Source organism: Symphodus melops, assembly GCF_947650265.1.
Source record: "Symphodus melops genome assembly, chromosome: 18".
NCBI lineage: Eukaryota > Metazoa > Chordata > Actinopteri > Labriformes > Labridae > Symphodus > Symphodus melops.
This window is the reverse complement of record NC_136708.1, coordinates 21,581,002-21,601,009: the sequence shown is the minus strand read 5'-3', so window position 1 is coordinate 21,601,009 and position 20,008 is coordinate 21,581,002. Positions and strand designations below refer to the sequence as shown.

At 45.7% G+C, this 20,008-nt stretch overlaps 2 protein-coding genes across 2 annotated transcripts in view; one reads left to right on the top strand and one right to left on the bottom strand.

The window, feature by feature from the left end:
* Positions 1–20,008, bottom strand: part of bmp8a (bone morphogenetic protein 8a) — a 165,784-nt gene that overhangs the window by 114,057 nt on the left and 31,719 nt on the right. The gene's annotated exons all lie outside the window — the stretch shown is intronic.
* Positions 1–20,008, top strand: part of cica (capicua transcriptional repressor a) — a 34,777-nt gene that overhangs the window by 9,128 nt on the left and 5,641 nt on the right. The window contains 18 exon segments of the mRNA XM_079367863.1: positions 162–438; positions 7,080–7,211; positions 8,752–8,905; positions 11,902–12,001; positions 12,103–12,285; positions 12,398–12,524; positions 12,816–12,982; positions 13,654–13,786; positions 14,147–14,229; positions 15,017–15,899; positions 16,446–16,588; positions 17,006–17,015; positions 17,018–17,174; positions 17,368–17,602; positions 18,029–18,353; positions 18,446–18,567; positions 18,912–19,054; positions 19,745–19,896. Of these exon segments, the coding sequence (XP_079223989.1) occupies positions 162–438; positions 7,080–7,211; positions 8,752–8,905; positions 11,902–12,001; positions 12,103–12,285; positions 12,398–12,524; positions 12,816–12,982; positions 13,654–13,786; positions 14,147–14,229; positions 15,017–15,899; positions 16,446–16,588; positions 17,006–17,015; positions 17,018–17,174; positions 17,368–17,602; positions 18,029–18,353; positions 18,446–18,567; positions 18,912–19,054; positions 19,745–19,896 (3,526 nt within the window).

Here is a 20,008-nt window from a genome sequence, read left to right as displayed (position 1 = left end):
AACTGGTCAACCGGAGTGAAATAAAAACAGTGAAGCGGTGTATGCCGCTGATTATCTGCTGTCTTTCAAGAAGTTTTGGGTTGAGTGTAATTTGGAAAGTGCATGTGTGTTGTTGTTATATTGGTTTGAGAAACATGTCTTTCCCCTGATGTTCCCCTCAGTCCCTGACTCCGGCTTCAGTGGGTAACCCCGCCCTGTCCAGCCCCTCCAGCATCGGGTTGATGCCCACGTCACTGGGCTCAGTCCTCTCGTCCTCTGGCTCCGGGGGCAGAGAGAGAGAGAGGAAGCCCGAGGGACACCAGGACGCCTCTGGAGGGGCTCTGCCCCAGCCGGTAGCGTGTCACCCAACCCCGACCGCCCTCCTGCCGCTCATACTGCCAGCTGAGTCGCCTCATCCCGCTCCACGCAAGCAAATCATCATGGGACGCCCAGGAACTGGTAAGGAATGATTGGAGGAGGGGAAATGGAAAACATAATGGCACTGTGGCTTTGTTCACATCAGATACGAAGACTGCTGAGCTCGTCTCTCAGTGAACAGTGGGAAGGTAGCGTCTGAAGCTAATGTACTCTAACTTAGCACTTCTTGCTTTCATTATCTCTCGAGGGTTACAGGAGTGTCATCTAAGTGCTCTGGCTATGACTCATGTACACATTACTATTGTTTGCTTGCACTGTAAGAAAGTAAGAGGAGATATTTTTACCACCTTGATTTGCCTTTTTAGGGCTTTTTTCAGTTCCTGGTAAAAATGTGCATGTGGCTACTTGAGAAGATGTGGCGTCTTAAAATTAAAATTACACCTTTTAATATGAGTTCAGATTTCTGTTTCACACAGTAAACACTTTTTTTTTTTTATTAGAAGAAGAAAAGCATCAATCACACAAGATTGCACATGTAGACGTTCATTTTGTACCGACGACTGAGTCCATCTCCAGTCCCGCTTTTAGATGTTCACGTTGCTGGGTGTGTCGAACATATAGAAGGTTTATTTGTCTCGTTGTTATTTATAACTCTCTGATATATGAGATGTTTTCACTCCAACTCGAAGAAGGTCTGAAGAGTTGTGTGAGTGACTTTGAGGAGGGTGACGTTTGTCTGATCAGCCGTTTGTAAACCCGGCTTCAGAGCGTATATTTTGGCCACGAGCTGTTGTGAAAGTGTTTTTGTCAGCTCGGCGAGCGCACAGTTGGATATAAGAAGATTGGCCGCCGAGCAACGGAGGTGTTGGGTTAATCATATACTGTATGCTTGTTTCCATGCCAACCTTATAAAATTACAGCCCAAACTCTGAAATGTTACTTTGAATATATGAATAAGGAAGTTTGTTCCTGCTTGAAAAGCTCGGCATCTCGTCGGTGTTTCACTTTAACACAACACGTTCTCAAACTGCGAACTGAAAGTGTGATAAATGTACAGGAATGTGTCTCAGGGCCTCGGAGATATTGGCAATTTACTGCGCTCTCAGTTTCATAGTTGATAACAACTAATTGATATAAGAAAAGTCATACAGATAGAGATATTCACAGTGTGTGGTTGTGGATTAGCAGAGACAGCCGACACGTTTAACACCATTAACTCACTTTTCATATTTGCTGTTTCTAAACTCTGGACTCGGATGAAGGGGTGCAGATGAAGCCTTCGTCCTCTGAGGTGTGAAAATCAGAGAAAGGTTTTGATCAGGCAGACTCCCAGACCTGCTGCTCACTGTGTCATTTGCGACTCAATGTGTGTGGCGTCAAAGTTATTGAGTGTGCGAGTGCACGGGGGGAGGAGGGGGGGGGGGGGTGTCACCAATTCTTACGTGTGGGCATGTGTGTGTTAGACAGAGATAAGGGGTGTTTCACAGAAACTTATAAGGACATTGACGTGTCTAGACATGCAGAGTGAGAGAGAGAGCTGGAGTTCAACAAGGACATTCACACCTCCTCCTCCTCCTCCTCCTCCTCCTCCTCCTCCGGCGTACACAACTCACATGCACGCTCATCTCGATGTTCCAGACAATCAACAACCTCAGACAGGGCATCAAGGGCAGGTCCAGCGTGATGTGAATGCGTTTCATCACTCTCAGCAGCAAAAAGGAGTAATTGTATTGCCGGCGTGTTGTCATGGATACACTGTTTCCAGCGGTAGAATTAGCGCAGTAAAGCGTTGAGCCCTGAGCTGATTACCGAAGCGCGCTTTTATTTCTCTCTCTCGCTCTCTCTCTCTCTCTCTCTCTCTCTCTCACATCCCTCGCACTGCTGCTGACAGCCACCTGCCTCTGTAGCGTAACGTTTCCTCCGCCATACATTTTTAAAAACACCCAGAGCCACAGTGGGCCCAGAAACAAACACAGCAAGCAGCAGGCAGCAGGCAGCGGAGGCCCCACGGCTGAGATCTCTCTCCTATATATAGCCCAGCTCAAGTGTGGCTGCATTAGCATCACAAGTTTCATTACTGCTCTCTTTGAGTACATCTGCAGCCTTCGGTGAAGAACAGATAAAAGCTCTGATGTAGCTCGCTCTCATCTTGTTACGCCGCTCACTGCCGTGATGTGAAACCCTCTCCCGCTGTAGTAACGTGTCGTCCTGTCGTCCAAGAGGGGGATTTAGTAGCTATTCATCAATTTAAAGGAAACAGGTCAAGACAGATATCGAGGTGTCTCAGCTCTGTATCTGTCACTGCTTTCTAACAACATTCACGCCGGGACTCCTCCGGGTGTCAGCAGGTTCTCTGAAAGTTTAAAGAGTCTCAAGTCAGATTGATTTAACCCCAAAAGAAAAAGGATGACGCTCTCAAAAAAATACAACTGAGTGTAAGTCTGTCTCTCAGTTTACATCGATCAGAAAATGGTGAATTAGACACTCTGAGGTAGTTTCCCTGTCTGTTGTACTCCACATTAAGTCCTTTTACTTCTTTTAAAGTACATAAAAAAACATACAAAGTCAAATGTTGAAAGAAAAAAAAATGGTACTGTAGCTTTAAGAAAATGTTGTGGTAAATGTTGTATTTGTTTCGTGGTGGAGTGAGGAGAGTAAACAGGTTAGGTTTGGTTTCTTTAGCTGTTCTGTGTTTTATTTTACTGTACAGCACTTCGGTCAGCTGTGGTTGTTTTAAAGTGCAAAACAAATAAAGTTGGATTAGTTTTGGTTTCTTCACGAGATTCTCGGCCGAACAGAAGATTATAGAATATTCTTTTTTTTTTTAACCTTTAAAAAAAAAAAAAAACAGAAATGTCACCTTTGACATGTTTTGTTTTCTTATCATATTATTTCCTGAACGTTGATTCATCGTTGAGACGGAGCTGGAGAGTAGGACGAGCCAAATATTAAGTATGCATAGTTCAACCACAGCTGTGGGTGGAAACAGTGCACAGAGTTGATTTTGCATTTCGACCGTGATGTTCTGACTCTTCACCCTCAAAGAGGTGACGGGGTTAAAACCATTTTTATGTGTTTAGTATTTCTATTGGTTTGCTTATTTGTAATAGTCAATTTCTGATCTTTTTTTTTTTACACTTAATTTTCACTTTAATGTCTCGTTTATTTCTGCCTCTGCAATTTGGTTAAATGATAACGGAGACCACCAATAAAGATGAATTAATACAATTGAATAAATGATAAAATAATTAATTAATTAATAAATAAATACAAATAAATAATGAATTAATAAAACATAAAATCCCACATAGCGATATTCTTCTAATCTGCATTAAATCTGCCTGCTTTGAGTTAAACTGGTCATTAAACCAACATAAATCAAAAGTAGTTATTTTTATCAGATTTTGCAGCACCTCAGTTCCTTTGTTCAGTTTACTGTCTGTCCAAAAATTGAAACCATGAAAACCCTCAATAATAAAATAATCCCCTTCAAAAGTCATGTAAAGATTAATTTGGCGGTTAAATAGTTCAAAGGTCACGGTGGAAACGGTGCTCCTGGACCCATTATCCTTTGAATAAAGTTTCTGCACCTTTCCAATAATCTTTACATGAATATTCACAGTATAAAGAGCTGCTGCTGTACATCACTCATAACACTATTTCTGGTTTTTCTGCCACCTGCTGCAGAGTTCACGGCTGGTGCACGACAGCATTTGAAGAAGCCTCACTTGTAGTTCCTGAAGCATTATCTCCCAGTTTGTAGTACGGAGATCAAAGGTCAGAGTGTGGCGATAACTGTCATGTTCACAATAATCAGCACTCCTAAGAGGACACGTTGAACTCTGCGTGATACCAACAGCAGCGATATCTGCAGCATGTATGTACATCTGGATCTCCTTTTTAGACGAGCCAAAGCCACTGATTGGCTGGCTTTTAATAGAGCACTTGCTATAAAATTATAAATGGAAACAAACTGGGCATTGCAGCGCTGCAGCAGAGTTCACAGCCAGTTCACTTCCAGCAGGCTGGATCTGAATGTGGAGTACTGAAGTAGAGGGAGCGGAGACTGAAAGATCAATCCATGAAGGAGCGAGCCCGTCCACTTATTTCATCACTGTTTACAAAAACTTAATGCAGCCGTTTAATTACGTGGTCGTGTGCAGCAGTCACAGGATAGACGCGTCACTCTCCCTTCCGATTGGCTCGAGGTGAATTCTCCGGAGAACTTCCTGCTGCGTTCTCACAGCAGCCCACTGCGAGAAAAAAAACACTCGGGATCTCGGTTAGGAGATTTCCGGATGTGTAAAAAAAAAAGGAAAATACCTTCTTTTCTTTTTTTACATCGTCTCCATTGAGTCCTCGTTGTTTGACGGGGAGAAAACTCAATCAGAGTCACTGATAGGATAGCCATCTGCCGCAACCAACTCGGTCGCGACAGAGAGAGAGAGAGAGAGAGCGAGGGTTAGCAACAGTAGCCACGATGATAATAATAGAGACCAATGAGCGGTGGAAGACTGCGAGGTGAGGGAGCACAAAAGGTCGAGTACAGAGTTAGCAACATGCTTAAATGTGCCGTTCATGAATGTATGCATGAACGATGAAGACAGGAACTCGCTGTATCTACCCAGCATGCACTTTAACACTCTTACCTGTATCACTCGGGGGGGTTCATTCAAGGTGAGCCTCGCTGTCAGGTGTATCACAAAGATGTGCTTTAAATGATCTGTGTACTGCATTTCCAGCACGGAGGCCGCCACCGACGGGACTCCAGCGCCCCCTGCAGGGACAGAAAGTGACATCACTCAGGCTTCGTCTTTTAATATTTACAGGCTGCGGTTTGTTCTTACGGCATCCTTGATTGGTTTATAAGTATAATTGAGTGTCATCGGCGTAAGTGTAAAACAAATGTGGAATATCTCCTGGTGATTCGACCTAAAGGAAGAATATTTAAGGGGAGTAGAATAAGTCCAGTCACTAAACCTTCTGGCTCTCTGTGATGATGTTTGGCGTGTTGAACACAAACTGAGATTGATCTGAGACGTAGGAGTTAAGCTAGCTTCATGTTCTGTATCTGTGACAGGATGTGAAGCTCTTTTTATTCAAAGGTTCCTCTTAGATCTAACAGGAAATAAATACAGCTCCAACATTAACGGTCGGCGTTGTGGTATTAGTGTAGGCAGTAGTGATGATGTTGCAGATAAAGGTGAAGTGTTGATTATTGGTTTCGGCGGTATCGACCCGTTGTGACATGAACATGATGAGTTATCAGTTATCAAAGTGTTTGATCGAAAGAGAGAACAAGAAGTCGTAGGAGTTTTGTTTTCACACATTGAAGCTGTTCAGTGAAAACCACATGACTCCAAAATGTCAAACTCTTCAGCAGCCATGAAAAGGAAACCTGTTTTTTCTGTGTTGACAGTTTTTGAGTGACACAACATTTTTTAAAGATGAATTCAGCTGAGAACTCGAAGTGTCTTCCTGACATACAATTATTCATTTTAACTGAACCAGGCGCTAGCGTGTGCTAACATGATAGCTCAGCTGAACTGGCTGATGGTATCTAGCCGGTGTGATTTCTAACATTATCACCTGGACTTGACAACGGCTGGTTTTAAAAGTCAAAAGGATCCACGCTCCAGGGTGAAATAATGTGTTATATATCTATCAAACACGTCTTGTAACACTGGGAGTAAAATCACCAGATTTGGAGCAACATGGTTTTAATTGGGCAGCGGCGTACTGAAGCGTTGTCTGATGTAAAAACAGTTCCCAGTGTCTGATTCAAAACGATGAATGGATCCATGGATTCAAACTCTTTTTTTTTTTTTTTTTTAATCAGTCCGTACTTCAGGATCCGCTCCCGTCACCTCCCGTCGCTTGAATTTCCCTCGGGATCAATAAAGTATCTATCTATCTATCTATCTATCTATCTATCTATCTATCTATCTATCTATCTATCTATCTATCTATCTATCTATCTATCTATCTATCTATCTATCTATCTATCTATCTATCTATCTATCTATCTATCTATCTATCTATCTATCTATCTATCTATCTATCTATCTATCTATCTATCTATCTATCTATCTATCTATCTATCTACCTGTGAGGCCGGCTGAATGTCTCCATTCGGCATTCTGCTGAGCTAAAGAGCTAGCCTTTAGCACTGAGTAGGGACTGAGTGATTAACTAAAGAAAAAGTTTTTTTGGAATCGAAGATAAGAATCTGGATTCTCCATTGTGACATGGCGTGTTGGCGTTAGACCCGTCTCTTTATTGTACCCGGCAGCGGCGTGGCTGCAGTCTAGACGCTGGGTAGTCTGGAGTCTGGAATCTGTGTGGATAAAATAACAGGTTCCCTCATCCCATCTCCCAACACATGACCCCTCAGCTCTGATTATCCTGAGGGACGGTCTCTGTGCGTGTGTTGGCCATTTCTATGAAACGTGTAGTTTTTAGTAACACTTTGGCTCCTCGCTGGATGATGATCACGTGGGATTTCACATGCAGCCAGAGGGGCAGATCGCTAAATTCTGTCCACAGATCACGACACTGAAGTGGATAAACATAGTGACATTTTTCATTTTTCCGTTTTCTCTCTCTCTCTCTCTCTCTCTCTCTCTCTCTCTCTCTCTCTCTCTCTCTCTCTCTCTCTCTCTCTCTCTCTCTCTCTCCTCTCTCTCTCTCTCTCTCTTCTCTCTGCCTTCGTGTTCCCACAGTTTGGACCAACGTGGAGCCTCGGTCGGTGCCAGTGTTTCCTTGGCATTCGCTCGTCCCTTTCCTGGAGCCCAGCCAATCAGGAGCGGCTGCCCAGCCTGCCGATGGCCAACCGCTTGTCAATCAGAGCAAAGGTAGGTAACGACCCCGCTCGTTTTGCTCCGGACATGTCATCATGACTTTTTGACTTGAGCAAAGGACACAGACAGCTTGTTTCACAATTTCACAGCTTGCATACAAATATAAATATATATATACATGACTGCATATAATAAACAAGTAAATCCCACAATAATCAGAAAAGGAAACCCTTTGTCGGGCCGTGTTTCACAAATAAACACTGCCAAAACACTCCAGTACACCGCCAGTACAAACGGTTTGATATGCCCGCAGCCAAGTCTGTGTTTCCCAAAACAGTTGCGACTGAATTGCAAATCGGCACAGTTGGTGTTCACACCAGCGTCGTTCCAGTAACATTGTTAATAACAATATTTATTGGCTGGAGCGCTCACATTTATTCAGAGACCAAATCTGAGCTGGTGGGGACGGTCAGCCGCCTTCAGTGCGTTTGATTCTCCGCGCGGCTTCGTGACGCTTGATTCGACTCTTCTCTCTCTCTTTTTTTTTTTTTTGTTCCTGTGTGCCTCCAAATCTGGAATGAGTGATTAATTGTTTGGTTGATGTAATTCAAGCAAATACTGCTAAACTCTTCTCAGAAGCCGAGGTCACAGTCTTCTAACTCTTGAACCTTCTGATTACTAACCTGTGTTTGTCGGCTCTACCGTTGAGTTTTTAAATCTGCAGCTTTAAAAGTCCTCCCCCCCATATGCGCTGATATCACCAGATTTATTCACCAGTCAAATAGCGTTTCATTGTTTTACACTAGCAGGTCGTTTCACCAGCAGAGGGCGCTATATGGATTACACCAAGCATTATCGCTCCCAGAGTTTGGAGCGGGGACGCACGGCTCCTTTCAAATTAAATAATCGTTTGATAACTTATAAGCAATATCTGTCTCGAAAGATCTACGATAGAGCTGAGGACGATGTCGCCCGATGTCGACAGATGTAAGGACAGTCGACCTGCCCAGGGACGGCAGATGGAAAATTAGCAAACTGCTATAACCTGGTACGAAGCATCTTCTCTCTGTGAGATTATTGTTATTGTTTGTACATCGTCCCTGACAACGCAGACAAACAGTGAAATTATTAAAAGCATCATTTTGAAGATAAGAAAAGTTGTTTCTAAAGAAGTGGAAGATTTAAAAGGAACTTATGATGAAGACTTGTTTGTGCAAATCTCTGTGAGAGGAATCAAGCGAACACCATGTCCGAGATATTTCACGATTACAGGATTTAATGATGAAATGTGTCCGTGTTATTCATCCGATTTATTGAACTGTCGAAGGGGACATTTTCTTTCTTTCTTTATGTGTGAGTAGGCTTCTGCTCAGTCGTACATTTCTCTTACTACTGCAGCAGATTCTCACATAACGTAGTCGCAGATTCTCACACCTCCCACTGTCAGTTGGCCAGAATCGAGCTTTCCATCAGCGAGCTGCGAGCCCTGCGTTTACACATATGGCTCTGTTACTTTCACATCGCTTTTCTCGAACCCGCCTCTCAATGTCTGTCCTTTTTTTTTTTTTTTTTTCTTCTTCTTCTTCTTTTTCAGAGCCTCGGTGCGGCGTGGCCCTGGTGAGTGACGGGCGGAGTGGCCCACCAGACCTTGAGAGGGGGTCGCCGTCATGCCCTCCTCCGACCAATGACAATCCTCCATCAGACAGGGGCGGGGCTGACAGCGAAACAGAAAGTGATACAGATGACCCGTGAGTACAAAGAAGCCTCCCACGTCGTAGCTTCAAGGCCGGACATGATTGAGTTTTTTTTTTTTTTTTTTCTTTTTGTTTTTTTTTTCATCCAAACTGAATTATTGGACAGAAAAGGTCACGTTTTCAAATCCAATCAGAATGGAGAGCGCCAAAGAGAAGGACGAAAAGAAAAGAAAATTGATTGATATTCAGGTGTAGAGCAGCTGATCGGCCAGACTCTGATCCAACTTTGTTTTCGTGCACGTGTGGTCGTTTTGTTTTCAGCGGTTTCGTATCCAAACGGTTTATTTAAATAAAGTTTGGAGGAGTTTGTTCTTTGGTGAACGATCTTTAAGAACGATATATATCTATATATATATATCGATATATATATCAGGTGTAGGAGGATTTGTAAAAATGAAAATCTTCCTCCGCTGCTCCACATCTCACACACACACACACACACACACACACACACACGCACACACACACTCATGATATGGTGCCCGTATATACAGTGGAAAAGCCTGCATGGGTTGGTCCACATGCTTGAAACGTTGGCCCCAGGTATGTGCTGCCCAGCCACAAGTATTTTGCCGAAGTTGCTCCGTCACATCTGTTCTTTGCTTCACTTTTACAGACACGTTTCAAGCTGAAAAAGGGAAATTCAGTTTGATTTATTTCGATTTTAAAGATAAAAAAAAAAAAAAAAGAAGCAAAACTTAATCTGAATGTTTTTTCTTTGTAATTTGTAGATTCAACTTTGGGGAGGAAAAGTAGAGATTTACATTTTTCATGTCCTATCCCCCCAGCAGCACCTGCATGTGTTTCCTCACATGCAGATCATCAATATATTCTGTTGTGGGAGTTTTTTTAATAAGCACCTTTTAAAAACTCGACGCCCGGGTAGGTGCACCGAAATCCACCGGTGACGACGAAACTCAAAGAAAGCAAACAACAACAACAACAACAACAACAAAGTCCTTTAGTACCAAGTGCGTGAGGTTTGTTGTACAGTCTGTGCTTGCTCATTCCACTCAGACTCGAGCTGCGTCTCCTGCTCTTTCAGAGTGACTCAGATGGGCTGCGTGGCTGTCTGGCTGGTAGTGTGGTTTTGAATGTTTCAGGGTCACTGTTCTCTCAATGATGGCGGCTCTCTCTCCCCCTCTCTCTCTCTCTCTCTCTTTAGTCTTCTTGTACAAGTCGAGTTTAACTGCTGCAAGTTTGCAGACAGAACGATACAGAAGTCTGAGATTGAATCACTTTTTTTAATTTATTCATTACATTGTCGAACACTTCTTTTCATGCACACTTCTGCTTCTTCCTCGATCTGTATTTTTCCAGACGTCTGTGCCGTCAGCGTATTTCAGTTATTGTATCTCCGTTAGGTGATGCAACAATGATAGCATTCATATGATCTCCACGCTGGATTATGCAGGAGAACGACCCGGCAGATGTGTGATTTATTTATTTATTTATTTATTTATTTATTTATTTATTTTTGGGGGGGGGGGGGGGGGGGGGGGGGGGGGGGGCAGTACAAATTTAAAGGGCGATGAAGAGAGGCTGGTTTCTTTCTTCGCTTCATGTTCGAGTGCACAGATCGATAGATGAAGACACATTTTCCTCAAATGTGTGGAAAAGATTTATAATGAAATCAAGATGGATACAAGATCCGCAAAGCGCCCCCTGCTGGTGATAGAAAACTCCTTGTTTAATACAATGAAACCCAAATATGACGCTTTTTGACTGGAGAGTTAATTGAGTAAAATCTTTGCATATCGGAGATGAAATTCGTCGATGCCGATTGTCACTTATTCTTTAATATTCACGTGTGTGACGTTACCTAACAGAGGTTTGTTACAGCGCTGACGTCGTGAAGAACTCATTCATACGACTCACCAGGTGTATTCAGTGAGCCTTCTGTCACCTATTATGTGTCCCAGTATGTGGCTGATGTTTCCAGTTCAAAGAAATCTTTTACTCACACACACACACACACACACACACACACACTTAGGTGCATGCCTTTAAACACACACATCTGACTGAACCCCAACCAAATTATTATGTAACCACAATCTCTGTGAAACCTTGTGATTCCTCCAGTACTTCTTTTCCATCTAGTTTCCCACAGATACAATTCTACCTCCAGAGGCTTCTGTGTGTGTGTGTGTGTGTGTGTGTGTGTTGTTTGTTGTCGTGAATAAAAGTGTCTCTGTCAAACTAGACCAGAGAAATAAACATGATGGAGGTTAAAAAAAATTAGGGAATCTGTCGTCGATGTGAAAACCACAAGTTAAACGGTCGTAGCACTTTTTAATGCTGTTTCTCCACGGTAAGAAAATCTCAAAGCACACCCCACCCAGTGTGTCACAGTCTCTGTGTTTGTCTTGTTTTATTTACCCTGTGTCTGGTCTGGTCTTTTATCTGGAACCAATCCAGAGGCCCACAAGGCAATTAAGATCCGCGAGGAAGGACTAGAACGACATTTCAGTGAGAAGCATGCGCCGTGATAACGACCGAAGCCGAGCAGATTACTAAAAAAGTTTCTTGATTACATAAACAGCAAATGAGAGGAGACGACGATAACCAAACAGAAGTCAGATTAAAGTTTACTTTGAAAGTCACACCTGCAGAAAACTCCTGGAAAAACTCCCGATATTTGTGTGAACACTCGGATAATCAGGAGAATTCACCTCGAGTCAGTGGGAGGGCGAGAGCGACGTTTTTATCCTGTGACTGGAGTCGGTGCAGGACCGCTACGATCTCCACTTCCTGTTTGGCCACTTCCTCAAACTTCCTGTTTGTTGTTTTCAGCACTTTTGTTGACAGTCCATCAAACGACACGACTAAAACTTAAACGACTTCGTTGCATCAGTTTTTTTTTTACCTCACGTCTTCTTACCTCAGGAGACAACCGCCGCCAACCCCGTCCCCTTGTCTCCGTCTCCAGTAGACTCACACTTTCTCTCTCCTTCTGTGTGTGTGTGTGTGTGTGTGTGTGAGCGCAGGTTTTCTCCAGGCGTGGCCAACGACCCGGCTCCCTCCTCTGGCACTATGAAGAGACGCACACAGTCCCTCAGCGCCCTGCCCAAGGACGGAGACAGAAAGGTCGGTCCACCGTGCAGCGTCATGGTTCACGTGATTTTAATGACCGTCACATTTACTGACTTAACGTCTTAACTCTGTGTCCAACCCTCAACCCCCGACAGCGAGAGAAAGACCACATCCGCCGTCCGATGAATGCATTCATGATCTTCAGTAAACGCCATCGCGCCCTGGTGCACCAGCGACATCCCAATCAGGACAACCGAACAGTCAGCAAGATCCTGGGCGAGTGGTGGTACGCTCTGGGGCCCAACGAGAAGCAGCAGTACCACGATCTGGCCTTCCAGGTTCTTATAGATCATTATAGATCAATAGATCATTAAATAAAAAAAAGTCATGCATCCATGTGAACAAACCTTTAGCTGAATGAGGTGTTATGACCCCGTCCTCCTGCTTCAGGTGAAAGAGGCGCACTTCAGAGCACATCCTGATTGGAAGTGGTGCAACAAAGACCGCAGGAAGTCGCTGTCAGAGGGCCGCGGGACGCCGAAGGATCTGCGTGAGAGGAGCATGTCGGAGAGCATAGGTGTGTGTGTGTGTGTGTGTGTGTGTGTGTGTGTGTGTGTGGTGCTGCTTGTTATCATTTTTGTCTGTTTTGAACTTTGCAATTGCTTAAACTGTGTTCAAAGTTCAAAGATTGAGTCATATCTGGGAAAAGGGAAAAAAAAAAGAAAATATTTATTGGATGTTGCAGGAATTGTGTTTCCTACATTTGCGTTGCTGTGGAGTTGATGTTGCACGTTCTGAGTTTTATTGATCTACTGCATGAAAGTGCAGCGTGATATTGAATCCGTGCTGTCGCTCCTCTCTCCTGCAGATCCACATCTGGAGTCTCAGGTGCTGGAGGGGAAGGCAGGAGGCCCAAACTGGTCTGGGGGATCAGAGCGTCGAGGGGGGCTGTTTGTGGAGCAGCACCCCCGACCCAGAGCCTTTTCCCAGAGTGCCGTGCACACCCTGGAGCAGAGGGAGAGAGACCTGGAGAAGGTACGAGGTTGTTAATCTGTAGCTCAAAGGCGGAGAACGGACTCTGGAGATTTAAAAAAAAAAAGAAAAAAAAGTTTCAGATCACCAGCTAGTTTTAATCTTAAAGCTTAAATCATGTGCTCGCAGTCTTGTCAAGAGTATTATTAAAGCTCTTACAACAAGTCTGTTGCATGTAAGAGAAGAAAAGGGCAAAAACACAGGACAATGTTTGTGAGCGCCTCTGAATCCAAACGCACAGCGGACGTGTGTCCTTCACGCCACAAGAGCATTTCTGTTGAACTCTTCAACTGAAGGCGCGCTGTTGAGAAGCAGTTGACGCTCTTTGTTCTTTGTGTGAGGGCTGGAGTTGTAGCTGGTGAAAAAAAAAACCCTCTGAGGGAGCTCAGCCTCCGACTTCAAAGGTTTCCCTTCTCTGCCTTTTTTTTTTTTTTTTTTTCGTGCCTTTGAAGGTGCGAGACTGGTGTTTGCAGCTTCGCTCCTAATCACAGAGGAGTAAGGTCTGCATGTGAGCTCTTTTGTTTTGAAGGCATTCATCTCATGCTGCATGTATGAACGCTTTAGGGGGGGAGAAAAAAAAAAATCAGTTACGTGTGTCTGAAGAGTTCCAGAGAAACTCGAGTTTTAATCAGCGTCCATTCAACGAAAAAACGTTTTTTTTGTTTTCTCTGCAGGAGGACGGCGCAGGCTTGTTTCGCCAACGACCCCTGCCTCATTCCATGTACCAGGGCGGGGCCAACGAGGACGTGACCAGCGACGAGGAGCGCATGGTCATCTGCGAGGAAGAGGGGGACGATGATGTCATGGGTGAGTGAGGCGAGCAGCCGCAGAGTTGCTTCTTGTGGTGGTTTTTAAAGGAGGCTGTTGCGTAACCACAAGGTCAAAGTTTCAGTTCCCATAACAATCAGTGTGTCTTTAAAAAGCTTCAGCCTTCTTCGTCTAAATGACAATGTCAGCAAAACACTCACACAAAAAAAAAAAAAATGCTGTGTCATCTGCTGAGCTCCCGTCATGGACTGTTAATCACTCGTGTTAAAATAGAGCAGTAACAAAAACACAGAATTTGGAGGGTTTAAAGGCGGCTGTCTTTAGCTGCCTTTAAACCCTTTAACATGAAATCATGAGCAGGAATGACAACACATGTTTCTATCCGTGTCTCACCCTCAGAGGATTCCTGTCCCGAAGGCTCCATTGACCTCAAGTGCAAAGAGAGAGTGACCGACAGTGACGAGGACGAACCGGATGGACAGGTAGCTGCAGACGTCATTATCAGGGATGAGTTAGTAAAAACCTGGAGAACAGACCCAGAGATCCTCCTGTCCCAGAAAAGTCTGAACTGCCAACTGAATCTGAGCTGGAGGGTTTTTTTTCTCTTTCTCAACTTTGTGCATTTAAGTGAAGTGATCATGATTAGAAGAAGAGGAATCATCGCGGTGTAAGATTAACTCTAAACACAGACGGCTGTTTTATTAAAAAAAAAAAAAATTAAAAAACGTCCTTTGAGTAAAATGCTTATTTAACGTCCTGCAGTACCAGGAGTGGCCACTGGACAAAATGGAGTTTACTTGAGCTTAAACTGAGTGTCTACGGTTTAAAGGATCAATGGCCTGTGTGCAGCCTCCACATGATCAGGTGCAGAAGTATCAAATGAATCAATAATAAGATCATTTAACTCTGTAGCTTTCTGAGGTTCGCCCAGCTGGGCTGAGCAGATTTTATTAATTGGTAAATTTGCATTTATCCATGAGTTTATTGACTCCATGTCAAGCTAAGCCGTAAAAAAAAAAAAAATCTGTTTATTCAAAACTGAATCTCGTCGTTTAGGTTAAGTGTTGATGTCGGGAGATTTTTGTGGTAGACTTCACTTAATCCTGCATGTGAGGCTTTTTCCTCATTTTTCCCATCAAATTTTAAAAACCCAAAGAGTTCCTATAAGTTGAGTGTGTTTTCAAAAAGATGAGAAGTTTACATGGTAACTTTCCTGGCTTTGATCTCTCTCTCTCTCTCTCTCTCTCTCTCTCTCTCTCTTCCCTGCAGCATGGCTTCCAGCCAGCGGCTCGCTCCTCGCTCCCTTCTTCCTCTCCCTCCATCCCTCACTCTGACTCCTCCTCGTCTAAAGGGAACAGCGGAGGGGGAGGCGGTGGCGGCGGCGGTGCTGAGGAGGGATCTGAGAGGAAGAGAAAGAGAGGTACTCACGGAGGAGAGGAGGGGAGTGAGGGGGGATCCAAGAGAGAGGAGGTGGCGGCGGCGGCAGGCGGAGGAGAAGGAGTCTCCTCTCTGTCCGTGGCGTCTTCAACGCCTGGCACGCAGCCTCCCCTCGCTTTCTCCCAGTCCGGTCTGACGCAGGTCCTCGGCACTGTCCGCATGGCCTCCACTATGGTGACCAACGTGGTACGACCCATCGCCAGCACACCAATTCCCATCGCCAGCAAGTCGTTGGAAGGAGCCGTCCCTCTCACCTCCCTGCCCCAGGACAAGAAAACCGCTCTGCTGATTGGAGGAGGCGGGACTCAGCAGCTGCCGGGCGCCACAGGGGGTGGGTACCTGTCGTCCTCCTCCTCTCCTGGTCAAGTCAGTGTAACCCCTGTGTGCGGCGGCAGCGGCCTCGTCACTAGCCTAGTTCTGAGTGGGTCCTTTCCTGCTGCCCAACCAATACAGCTGCTCACCCCGCCGCCACCGCCGCCGCACGCACAACCCCCACTTCCTGTTCTCCACCCCACTACTGCCACCTCCCATCACACACCTCCTGTCAGCCTCAAGCCACTAGCTCAGGTCCAGTACATCCTGCCAGGCGAGAGCCCCTCCTCACCTCAACTCACCCAGCAGCAAATTATCTCCCTGCCCACCAATACTGCCCTGGCCAATGGCGTGCACTCGGGGGCGGGGATCAGAGTTGCGTCAGTCAGCCCTGGGACCAGAGGTGAGACAGTGAGCAACGATTGGCCGACCTTAAAAGAAAAAAAAAAAAAAGCAACTTTTGGATCTGAATGTTTTTTACTGGCCTTCGAACAACTAGAAGAAAAAAAAAAGAAACTGATTTAATCAGTTTTTGATTTTTGCTTTTTTTTTTTTTTTTTTCCCTTAAATGATCCCGTCCACAGGAAGCACTGAAAATAGATTTGATTGGCTTACGTAAACGGGAGAAAAATGATTGACAGGAGAAACACTGTTGACATGAGTGTGAACGCCTGCCGCCCACCCATGCCTTAATCACTCTCTATTCACAAGAGTCAGAAGCAACAGAACATTGTTCCGACCTGTTATCAGCTCGAAATTTCACTATTAACAGTCTGAAAAGTCCTTTTTTTTTTCTCCCGGAGTGTCTCCGCCCACCCGGCGCCCCCCGTCTTCTTCACCTTTCTTATTTTGGCTCGACTCATCTGTTTCTCAAGCTGGGTGTTTTAATCTCTCTCTCTCTCTCTCTCTCTCTCTCTCTCTCTCTCTCTCTCTTCTCTCCACTCATCAGTCCAAACGCAGTCGCCCGTCTTGCAGAGTAAGATGTTGGTTCCCATGGCAACAGTCAGAACAGGGTCTACTCCTCCTCATCCTTCCATCTCCCTGGTCGCCCCGCCTCTTCCCGTGCAGAACGGCGCCGCGCCGGGAAACAAGGTGAGCAAAGTGTCGCACGCGTTCACCGCTGTTGACAAGTGTCAACAGCGTTTTAGAGATAAATAGACGGCGTCCTGTTCGCTGACAGGCGACAGAGTCGTCGAGTCCTGAACGGCAGCAGCAGATAAAGTAGACGGGGGGGGGGGGGGGGGGGGGGGGGGGGGGGGGGGGGGGAAGAACAAGATGAGTGCACGACAGAGGAGGAAGTGTGCCCAGTTCAGCCCTCGCTCCAACATTTACTCGGATTATGACACTTGTTGGTCGCTGCATGAAATTCCTTCTGTTTATTTGTTCAACTGAAGGACACGTCACTAATCAAATCACTGAAATCAATCGAGTTCAAATCAAAGAGTTTTTAGCTGCGATAAAGAAAAAAAAATCTTTTTGTTGTTGTGTTGTCGTCTCCTCCTCCTGAAGATCATCCAGATCGCTCCATGCCTGTGGTCCAGACTGGCGTTCATCCTGCAGCAGCAGCAGCAGCAGCAGCAGTGCATCCTGGGAGCCCCTTTCCTGTTTCTGTGGCAACGGTGATGGCTCCCGGTGCCCCGCCTCCACAGACCATGCTCCTGACCTCTCCACCCACCAGGTCAGCAACGCAGGCCGAACACCTGAAAGACAGCAGCGTGTACCTGCTGATTCACAACCTTCAGTGTAGCAACAAGAAAAGATGCAGTCAGGGAGTTTTTCATTTTGAACAACTTCCTGTTGTGCTGAGAAAAAAGACGATTTTTTGTAATTAAATATTCGATTAAAAAGATAACAATCCTTTCGTTTTGCAGGATCACTTACGTCCAGTCCGGCCCCGGAGTCCCCACACAGCAGGCCGCGCCCGCCCAAGGCCCCGCCTACCTCCCATCATCTCTGGCGACTCTGGGCTTCGCCGCTGTGGCCCCTCCTGGGCCGACCCTGGTCCAGCCGATTGTCGGGCAACCGCCGCTGCTCGCTCCAGTCCCGCCCCTGAGCTGTCAATCACAGACCCCTCCGGGTCAGGCCTCAGGAACCGCTGTGCGTCAGGTAAATATATTGTAATGTGGTCATGAAGCGATAAGACGTTTTTCTGCTTCACAAGAGATGAAGGTTACTGAAGTCTAATTAATAAATATGGGATTCTTGAACTTGGAGTTGGAGAATTTAATTTCCTGATTGCACAAAAGTATCCGTGCTTTATATAACGACTGTATGAATTTATCAAAAGGAAGCGCAGTTTGATTTGAAAGGGGCTGGAGCTCACGCTGCTCCGGAGGCAGCTGGCTCTAAGGGGCTAAATATAAGGATTCTGCTATCAATAAATCATCACTGCGTTTGTTTTGATGCTTCAGGGAAACTGCAGTTTACACACAGGAGAAAACATTGGCAGTCACTTCGAGCCTTTGCATTTTTCTTATTTCTTTTTTATTTGCATTTTTAGGCAGTAATCATGTTTCATGACACATGTTTCAGGTACTTACTGCCATCTACCCTGCACCAACCATTGCACTGCCTACCGGCGTGGTGTCCGCGATCTCTCACGGTCTCACAACTGCGGCCGCCGCCCCGGCCCCGGCCCTGGATCTGGACCTGGACCTGGTCAAACCCTCGTCCCCGTTGGCAACAGGAGTCCAGGGCTCACCTGCAACGACCCCTCAGCCTAACGTTGAGGTGCAGCCGAAGGTGGAGGTGAAGAAGGAGAGACAATCAGACGGTCACGCTGAGGACGGAGTGAAAGGGTTCGCGAGCTGCGCCGTCACTTCCTCATTGGCCACCTGCATGAGTCACATGATCACAGGTAAAGTCTTAGTTAGCAGCGTGCATCTTTATGAATGAGAGATGTTGAAGTGTGTTGTCTCTGTTGACCTGCCGCCTTTTTATCCGTCGCAGTTAAAAAAGAGGAGGACGTCTGTGTGCAAATCAAAGAGGAGAATCTGAGAGACGGACACGGCAGCGAGACGGACAGAGAGCGAGACAACGTGGAGACAGACGGAGAGGACATCAGCAGAGAGGTGATCACACCCCACACTCAGTAACATGAGACACCTTCTCAATCCATGCGTTAGATTTCTTCTCCTCTGCAGGAATCAGAACTGTCGGATATTTTACAAAACGGTAACTTTACAACAGATTATGTTTCTCCAGTTTCCTGTTTTATAATTTTTCTGACTGACATCAGACATCAGAGCAGCAGAGTGTGTTGAACCTGAACTGATAAAAGAAAAACAGAAAACGGGGACAAGCCACCTAAAATATCTTGAAGGAGAAATCGAAGAGAGAGTCTTTATTAAGTTAAAGAATTATCTCACCTCTCTCTCTCTCTCTCTCTCTCTCTCTCTCTCGCTCACACACTCAGGCTGGACCTCGTTCCACTCCGCCAGCAGCCTCAGGTTTGGACCCTCCTCCACCGCCCCCTTCGGAAAGAGAGCCCCCCTCTGCCTCGAAGAAGATCAAGTTCAGACCCCCTCCCCTCAAAAAGACACCTGACTCTCTCGACAAGTAAGCAGTGAACTCGATCACAGGAGGCGCGACTCTTTTTACAGTCTGTGCAAGAGAAGGGGGCTTGTTTTAGTTTTCATGTTCACTTCGATTTAAAGGAACACATCAGAGTGAGTGTGAAAGGTGTGATAGTGTGTGTGTGTGTGTGTGTGTGTGTGTGTGTGTGTGTGTGTGTGTGCGCGTGTGAACGAGAAGTGAAAGTGTTTAGTTGGACTTTTTAGTTCTCTCTCTCGTAGAATCTGTGCCAAACTCAAACAACACAAGTCTGCTGATCCTTCTGTCTCGGCCATTGTAAGAAAAATGTTCCCTCTATTTTAACAGTTTACATCTTCTCAAGCTGAGAGGGCTCAGAGAACACTCGCTTGTCTTCTGTCATTGTGGAGGAAAGCAGCTTGAAGAGGGAGACGCACAAATCTGGAAAGGACTCGATTTGTTGACTCGGTGTAACACTGATTTTCACACATTGGTGTCGTCAAGCTCCATTTTTAGTTTGTGGCCGAAACCTCCAACTTCATGAAGTGATGGTGGACTCTCTGTGTCTGCTGGATGTGAGTGGGTGGAGTGCTCACCCTTTCTGTTCTTTATTTAGACGGCAGCAGCAGCAGCAGCAGCAGAGGGGTGTTGAGGTCACACGGTTAAAGAGTTTGATGAACCACAGAGTGAAGTGACCGCTGTCTTCTCTGCGTGCAGGGTTTTGTCGGAGACGTACTTCGAGGAGCGCTTCGCAGAGCTTCCAGAGTTTAACCCCGAGGAGGTGCTCCCTTCGCCCACTCTGCAGAGTCTGGCCACCTCGCCCAGAGCCATCCTGGGAAGCTACCGCAGGAAGAGACGCAACTCCACCGGTGAGAAGCACAAAGAGAGAGAGAGAGAGAGAGAGAGAGAGAGAGAGAGTCACACTCCTACTGTAGAGAGAACAAAATACCTAAAGCCCTCAACCATCTCATCGCCTCTCGA